The sequence below is a fragment of the Phoenix dactylifera genome, chromosome 11 (genome assembly GCF_009389715.1).
Source record: "Phoenix dactylifera cultivar Barhee BC4 chromosome 11, palm_55x_up_171113_PBpolish2nd_filt_p, whole genome shotgun sequence".
NCBI classification, from domain to species: domain Eukaryota; kingdom Viridiplantae; phylum Streptophyta; class Magnoliopsida; order Arecales; family Arecaceae; genus Phoenix; species Phoenix dactylifera.
The window spans coordinates 8082014-8090453 of record NC_052402.1 but is presented as its reverse complement, the minus strand read 5'-3'; the positions used below and the strand labels follow the sequence as shown (position 1 = coordinate 8090453).

At 40.8% G+C, this 8440-nt stretch overlaps 1 protein-coding gene across 1 annotated transcript; it reads left to right on the top strand.

The window, feature by feature from the left end:
* Positions 1 to 5444: 5444 nt before the first annotated feature.
* Positions 5445 to 8115, top strand: LOC103706783 (protein indeterminate-domain 16). The gene is made up of 3 exons (XM_008791007.4): positions 5445 to 5964; positions 6074 to 6473; positions 7128 to 8115. The coding sequence occupies exons 1-3, from the start codon at positions 5823 to 5825 to the stop codon at positions 7858 to 7860; spliced, it is 1275 nt and encodes a 424-aa protein (XP_008789229.2). The 5' UTR covers positions 5445 to 5822; the 3' UTR covers positions 7861 to 8115.
* Positions 8116 to 8440: the final 325 nt, after the last annotated feature.

Here is an 8440-nt window from a genome sequence, read left to right as displayed (position 1 = left end):
AGGAGTTGAGGAGAGAAACAAGTCGAGGAAAGGTAGGAAATGTGAGAAGTCGAAGAACTAGAGCTAAGATCTTGATACAAAAGAAGAGGTAGGAAGCATATCAAAACTGCACAAAAAGCTTATTTTGATCATATGCTATCAGTAGTCCATAAAAAAACTTGTTAGAAACTTTATCCAAAGATGCACCAGAAGGGAAAGTTAAAATGCTAGGAGAATGGAGAATATTACCATCAAGATGACCAAATTTGAGGAGTTGCCAAGCTTGAGGGAAAAAAAAAGAAAGAAAGGAAGGAAGAAACCTCGAATGTGACGCTAATGGCAAACAACTAGAGCAAACTTGGAGGAGTATCTTCTACCTATAGATCTTGATAAAGCATAGCATTATTAGTGCAATCACAAACATTGGTAGCCATAAGAACTCATCTCTGTAAATTTGGTTCAGAAGCTAGGGTTGAAAATTTACCCCAATAGATATGTTCTTACCCTCTTAGTCAGATCACATTATGTATATCGGGAAGAGTATGTATATAAGAACATAAATGTATTGATATTTTTAAATAAAATACATGAACAAAAGAAATGAGTCAACTACATGTATAAGTATACGCTTATCATACAGGGATCACAATCGTCAATATTTCCTCTCATATTGTCGCAACCCTAGCTCCATTCTGCCCCTCAGCCGCATGGCCAACGCCTTGAATCATTTCCACGGGAATTGGACCCTCCGGTGGGGTAGACGGCAGAAGAGAGCAAGAGCATCCGAAAGCTATCATAAAATGCCAGATCGGTACAGGGAAGCAAGACAAATTGTATAGATATCCGTAGTTTTTTGCCCTTATCCGTAGATAGTCCCATAGAAGCAAAAGATGGAAGCCTAAAAAAAAAGAAGGAAAGTTCTTGCTGGTTTCCTTTTAAAAGTTACGCAACAGCTTGCTAGTACTTTTCTTTCATTTTAAACTGTGATCTCTTAAAAGCTGTTTTCCAAAGGCTCCTATGTCTGTTGCCAAAAAAAAAAGAAAGAAAAAGCTCTCCTATGACCAGCACTGTAGCTAATTTGATGGTGGCGGACTGCATACCAGATTTTTGTATATTGAAGTGTTCTTTGTCTTCTTACCTCTCTGAAATCAATTGCCGTCTCTTTAACTTTTCTCTGTCAAATGAGATCGATCATGGAACATAAATCTAGCTATAAACAACTGATTGCACTGATGTTTACTGTAACCTCTCAACCTGGCACTAATCCTCTAGATATTGGTGTCGGGTGCCCATGAAAGAACTTTAGTCTAAGAGATGAGAAGAAAAGCTAAGAGAAGCTGAGAGTTTAAGTTTCAAGAATAAAATAAAAAAATGGATTAGGGACCTACGGAAAGGAAATTTAAAGAGTAACGAGTATTTTTATCCTTAATATCCAACAATCTATTACCATTCTGCTGCTGGCGTCCTAAACACCAAGAAGAAAACAAGAGCAAAAATAAAGCAAATTAGTATTAGTGACTTAATTAATATCAAAATGTATAATATATTTTCAGTGCTGTAAAATTACAATACCTCCAACCTGAAACTTAGGCAATATGATCAACCCAACCTAATCTCCAACAACAAGAGGAGTTAAATATTTGGAACATGAAAACTCATTCATCTAAGAGGATTCTACCATTTATTACAATTAGATTAACATAAGTAAATTTACATTGTGATTCATTGACCAGTATATAAATAGTTGAGACTAAATATTTTTTTTTAATTGTTTATCCGTGATAGTGATATACTTAAATAAGGGTCTTAGATCAACTCTTTCTTAATCAGATACAAATATTCATTTCTCTCTCTAGAACATCATAAACAACAGCCATTCATTTATTGGCTTCCCAAGAGGGATTGTTTGGCAAAATTGTTGAAGAGGGAGTGCAGTTACTAGCTAGTATTGGGAGTATGCAAGTTTTATTTTATAGTATCTTCTCTTACAAAAAAGAAGTTAAAGTAGGATCAACTAGAATCGAACTTGATCCTTTAATAAGCTGGGAACTTTGAACCTTTTTTAAGATCACCATCATGTCCAAACATGATACATTCTGTTTGAAAAAAAAAAGGGAAAAAGCTAGCACTTTTTCAGGACATTTAATTTGCTCAATTTGACCATATGATTTCAGAATATGTCCCATTCTCAAACAGCAATTTTCAAAGCCTCTCAATTGGCAGCAGCCCGAATATTCTAATTGCCTTTGGGATCATAATTGTAGCCAAGAGATGATTTGTGGTCGTAATGGCTGCAAGCAAAAAAAAAGAGAAAATCTTGGGTCTGCATTTATCATTCTTGTCGCTCTCAATGTTTTTAGCTTTTCCAGTCTTTACACTCAGTAGGTCCACTTGTTATTGCAAAGTGAGGTGCTGCAATCGCCAAAGCTAAAGCAACCAACGTGCTTCCGCGACCCTCTAAATCATGACCCAAGATAAAATAGATAAAGATGTGGCATAGTCCAAGTCATCTAACAGCAAGGTTGCAGAAAAGCAACAAGAGATCAAGCTTAAGAAAATGCCATGAGAAGATGAGAAGTAAGATTTTGGCTAAATTTAAGAGGCCATGATTAGATTCGGGGTCGAGAAAGCTTAGGATGGATGATTGCCGGCAGCATTCTCTTTGCAAGGATGCATGTGTTGAGATCCCCCTTCCATCATGACCCCATTCCCCCAACCTAATAAACAAACCAGAATACCAGCTTACATACACAATGGCCAACCTTTCCTTGATTACTAAATCAAAGTAAACGCGACTCTAATCCTAAATGCTTATATATATAATGACAAGACTTCAATTTCATGGCAGATTCAGAAAGAACAAACGAGTATATTTTTGTTTGTCTACACAACTATTATATAAACCTTACTTCGTTATTTGACCAACGGATTTGTCTAGCTAGGTTCCTTATCATGGATATTATGATAAATTATACAACTAATGAAAAGTACTATATGAACCGAAATAAGAACAGACTAGTGGAGTTTTGTTTGTCTACAGAAGAGTATTATGGAAACCTTTGATCACTTGAACATAAAAAATATGTAGGCCTCTTATTGTCGATATTGAGGCTAATTGTACATACTAGAAAGCTCAAAAAGAAACATGAACCTTTTACACGCTACAACTATTTTGTGAAGAAGATTCAAAATTTGCATTTGACGTGAAGCATTTAGTTCAATCTGTGCATCAACCGGTCGCAGGTGATTGAATGGGCAGCTACGTACTAGCCGACCCATTCGATCACCGACTAATGACTGACATGGGGATGGTGAGTGATTGAACTGTACTCTCCAGTTCAGCAATATTGATCCCACAACAACTAAAGTTTTCCAATATTAACAGCCTGAGTTGTGAATTCTTTCAAACCACAAGTTCAAATCTGTTATCCCGCTTTGAAAAAATTAATCTAGCTCGAAGCCACTGATACTTAACAGTTAGGGATGCATAGTTAAACTATCTAGTCTTATTTTGAGCACTCATTGCAATTTACCAATGAAATTAGGTCATTTGCGGGGAAAATACCCTTTAGAGGAGCTAGTTGAAGAGAGCCTTTCTAGCAGGATATTCTGTACTGAAGTATCCCACTTTTACACATTAAATATTGAAAATAAAGATGTGGATAAAGTGCTAAAATCCACCTATCATGTTGAAGAACTAGGCGAATATATAGACTATATCCCATACAACCAAATAATTTACAAGAACAAGCCACACTAAACACACCAAAATGGAGTATAGCTTATCTTTCCGCCGAAAGGCCATTTAAATCATTTCGCCATGCAACATGAGATTGTAAAGGCTATCTCCGATCAAACCGCACCGCCGATTCAACCAATGAGCTTGCCTGTCTAGTCTTAACAAATGGTGCAAGGTGTTGTGTTTATTATCTTTTGTAAAGCATGGGGGATTTTTACCAAAAAGTAGCCTCCTTTGGGTTTAAGTTAATCCAGCCGGTGGCATGAGGTGGAAGAATAATGGCATGAGCTTCCGTGGGTCCTAAGCTTCTTTTTTCACACCCAGCAGCCACCAAACATGACACACAGTGCTGGTGTCCGGGTCGCTTGCCACCTTCTCTCTTTCTTCAGAAGGAATCCAGTTGTGATCACCACCAGGTGAAAGTTTTTGAGCTCCATTCTTGCCCATAAAAGAGCTATTCATTCATAGTTCGTTTAATAGAGAGGTTAGATACCAAGTGTGTGTATATATATATATATATATATAGCCAAATCCATTGAGAATTTTTTTTTTTGAACTTCCAATCTGATTGTACCATGTTATTGAATGCAATGAGAGCATTGTTCTTAACAAATGCCTCGAGGGCATCTCTATTTTTTCTTGGAAAACCTAGGGAAAGCCTTGACTATTATGGGTTATACTTACATTACCTCCTCTCCTCTTGTAATTGTTCCTTCATTATGCTTGCATTATCTAATAGAAGACGGGTGGCTTAATTGCCTCCCTTTTCATCAAAAAAAAGGAAAAGAGAGAGAGAGATAATAATTCACTAAAACTGCAATTTTGGTCTGGGAATCATCTTTTAAGATGTTTAAAATTTATAAGTACTACAGTTTTTGTGCTTTTATTTCCCCAAGTAGCATATCACTTTTGAAAGCATCTCTAATGCCATTCTTTCCTACATGATTCACTCAAAAATATTACATAACGAAGGCCGATGTTTAAATCATATCCATTATTCAACAACAGCCAATTAGGCTTCATTTGGTGCAAATTGCTGAAAGACATCTAAACTATTCTCAGAATATATTAAAGGAATTTTCCCCTTCGGCAAATTCCTATATACTTCCAAAGACCGGGGGGGAAAAACTTGTTATGGGCCATGACTGCGTCCTAGGAATCATCTTAAGCCAATTTCCCAAGGATTTCCAAACTCCAGCAAGATAGAAGAGCGAGAGAGAGAGAGATTTGATGGGAGATACCTATAGATACCAAGAACAATAATTCCTTTCTTTTCCTCAACTGAAACGTTTTATTAAAGCAACGGAGTACGTAGGCCAGGAGGAGGCGAGACATGTGGTTGCATTTATTATATGAGAGTAACGCACGCAGATGGAGCAACTCCTCCCTCGTATTCGAAACGCTCATACAAACATCAAGTATATACTCTTCCGTATATATGGAAATAGAGGAGAGAATAGAACCGGTCGTTGCAGCATTCTAGCTGTAGCCTACTCGTAGCACTGAAGGTTGGAGAGAGTTTGAGGGACAAAAGGTAACTCACGTGTATTTGGGGACAGGTCTCAATTAATGCATGCAATTTACTGATGGGCAAGTGATGAAATTATGAGGGGTTTTGTTTCCTTGTGGGGTTGCTTTTTCTCTGTCTCCATGCCTCTCTTTGTGGTGGGCTCAAGTTTCAAGCCATCTCGTCTCTCTCTCTCTCTCTCCCTCTCTCTGAAAATGTTTTATTTATTAGCAGTATATCAGCACCCTCGGACCCTCACAAGAACAACTCCAGCCTCAACACCACCCCATAAAATCCCAAAGAAGGCTGCTAAACCTAAAGCTATTAGAAAGCTGCCTTCCTATGTGTGTTCGAGAGTGCTGCAAACTACTCACTCCCCCCCAAAAAAATATATTCCTAGATGGACCTTTTCTTCCACCTCTAGCTGTATTCTCTCCACTTTATCTGTTTCCCTTCACCCTTATATCGCTGAAGATTAACAGATCCATTCCCTATTCCATGAATGAGGTACGTAGGTTCCCATAGAAAGAAGACGCCATAGATTTGAATTCACCAAGGTATATAGATAGAAGAAGGAAGAGTGGAGGAGCATCACCCATGATAGGCTCTCCTTCACCGGCTCCGCCGCAACCTCTCAGCATCAACACCTCCTCCAACTCCTCCATCGGCCCTCAACCCTTCCCTTCCTTGCACGGTGTCAACACCGGAAAGAAGAAGAGAAGGCCGGCCGGCACTCCAGGTAGGAATAAAACAAACATATGGCGATGGTCGCTAGCTGCTGCTGTGTATTATTATTTTTCATGAAGAATTATCATGTTTTGGTGGGCTGATTGGGTGGGGAATGTTAGACCCCGACGCCGAGGTGATATCGTTGTCGCCGAGGACGTTGCTGGAGTCGGATCGATATGTGTGTGAGATCTGCAACCAGGGGTTCCAGCGGGACCAGAACCTGCAGATGCACCGGCGGCGGCACAAGGTGCCGTGGAAGCTGCTGAAGCGGGAGGCGGCGGAGGTGCGGAAGCGGGTCTTCGTGTGCCCGGAGCCGAGCTGCCTGCACCACGACCCGTGCCACGCCCTCGGGGACCTCGTCGGCATCAAGAAGCACTTCCGGCGCAAGCACAGCAACCACCGGCAGTGGGTTTGCGCAAGGTGCTCCAAGGCCTACGCCGTCCAGTCCGACTACAAGGCCCACCTCAAGACCTGCGGCACCCGCGGCCATTCCTGCGACTGTGGCCGTGTCTTTTCCAGGTGACAAATTTCTTCAACTCGCTTCTCATCAGGATCCAGCAACAATTTTTTTCAATTGCAAGTTTAGAACTTGTTTCGTTTATTTTGCCTTCAAAACAAACAAAAAAAAAAGAAGTAGAGGTAGATAGAGTTTATGATGGAATCAAATTGAGTCCCAAGCTGGATTGTTTTGCTAACAATAGCTGATTTTTTTTTTCTACAAAAAAAAAGAAGAAGTAAAGATAGACCTTGATTTCCGAGGAGTGAAGTTTTATTTTCTTTAGCATCAAGTCCTTTGAGTAGTGCTTTGATTAGAAAGAAGCAAGGTAGGCATTGGGCACTTGAGAGATCAGGACACAATTCCCAAGACCTGCTTCCATTGGTTGCTTTCGTATTTGCTTCTGGTTTCAGTCCCATTTATTGTCCATCAACCCGGAGCCCAAACTTTCACGCATTGAGTGGTCTTGGATCATCTTCTTGTCTTTTGTTATATTCTTCTCATGATATGCAAATCTTAGATCCAAGACTTTATGACCCTAAAATAGTCTAAACCCTTCATCTCCTTCCATGGCCAGCCCCTTTCTCTAGTTCTAGCATTTGTCCGCCAGAATATACTAATTAGCAAATCAGGCCATTGAAACACTTCCACTTTGGCATCAATTTTAATCATCACAGGGTGGAGAGCTTCATAGAGCACCAAGATGCATGCAATGGCGGCCGAGCCAGAGTCGAGCTTGGGACGCTCCAGCCTGCATGCCTCTCAACTGGCACCAACTTCAGCAAACCACGGTGGCCTGGTCTACAAATGCCGAATCCCGCCACCATCTTCCTCCACTCTGATCAAAGTCCCTCACCCACGCCCGGCACCCACAACATTGAGCTCCAGCTTCTGCCCCCATCCAATACCAAGCCCGCAAGCCTCCCCTCTTCCGCTCTCCCCCCTACCTCCGAGGAGGCACAAGCCACCAAACTGCAGCTCTCCATCGGCCTCGGTGGCGATCGGCCACCTCCAGAGGAGCCAGGATTGGCAACCATGAGGCTCAAGGAGGAGGCAAGAGAGCAGCTGAGGCTAGCAATGGCGGAGAAGGCATTGGCGGACGAGGCGAGGCAGCAGGCCAAGCGGCAGATAGAATTGGCTGAGCAAGAATTCGCAAATGCTAAAAGAATAAGGCATCAAGCACACGCGGAGCTTAATAGAGCGCACGCCCTTCGGGACCATGCCGTGAAGCAGATCAACTCGACACTGCTCCAGATTACATGCTATGCATGCAAGCAGCAGTTCCAGGCTAAGCCTATTGTGGCTTCTGATGAGAATTCTCTAGTAGCAAGCTATATGTCGTCAGTGGTGACCGAAGGTGAGGAGGAGAATGATGACCAAAACCAGCAGCAAAAGATTTCTAGCACATAGCTGCCAATATCTCTTTCAATCCAAATCTCCTTCTCTTGATGACTATATTTAGTGATGTAATTAGGTATGGTGGTGTTTCAATTTTCAAAATTGCAAGGGGGTATTGTGACATGCAATGTTTTTTTGTCCCCCTTTCCTTTATTCATTTGGCTATGATGATTTTATGATGGTTTAGCCTTTTTTTTCATCTTGGAATCTCTTAGTGTGTGCTTGTAATTTCAAAGATTACCGAAGAATATAAGAAAAATCCACATGCAAACTCGAACTCTCCCTATCTCTCTCTATAAGAATGTCTGTATGTCTAAATACCTATGCTGACCAGCTCTCTAATCAACTATTTAAAACGGCAAATCCGTGCTTTTATGCCGTCATGACCCGACAATTATTTAGCCTTCATCAAAAAAGCAAAATAAAATAAAATAAAATGAAACATGGAAGGAGATTAGACAATCCGGTTGATGGTTGCCCTTGGTTCTCTTCTTTTCCCCTTCCTGTTTTTTTTTATTGGAAAAGCTTACCTCTTGCTTTCTCTAAAACGAGATACCATGTTTTCTTGCAACCCTTCCTTGCTGCAACTTCC

Coding starts and splice junctions, on each gene's coding strand:
- LOC103706783 (XM_008791007.4), top strand. CDS start 5,823: ATGATAGGCTCTCCTTCACCGGCTCCGCCGCAACCTCTCAGCATCAAC. Junction 5,965..6,073: donor AAGGCCGGCCGGCACTCCAG/GTAGGAATAAAA, acceptor GGGGAATGTTAG/ACCCCGACGCCGAGGTGATA. Junction 6,474..7,127: donor TGTGGCCGTGTCTTTTCCAG/GTGACAAATTTC, acceptor TAATCATCACAG/GGTGGAGAGCTTCATAGAGC.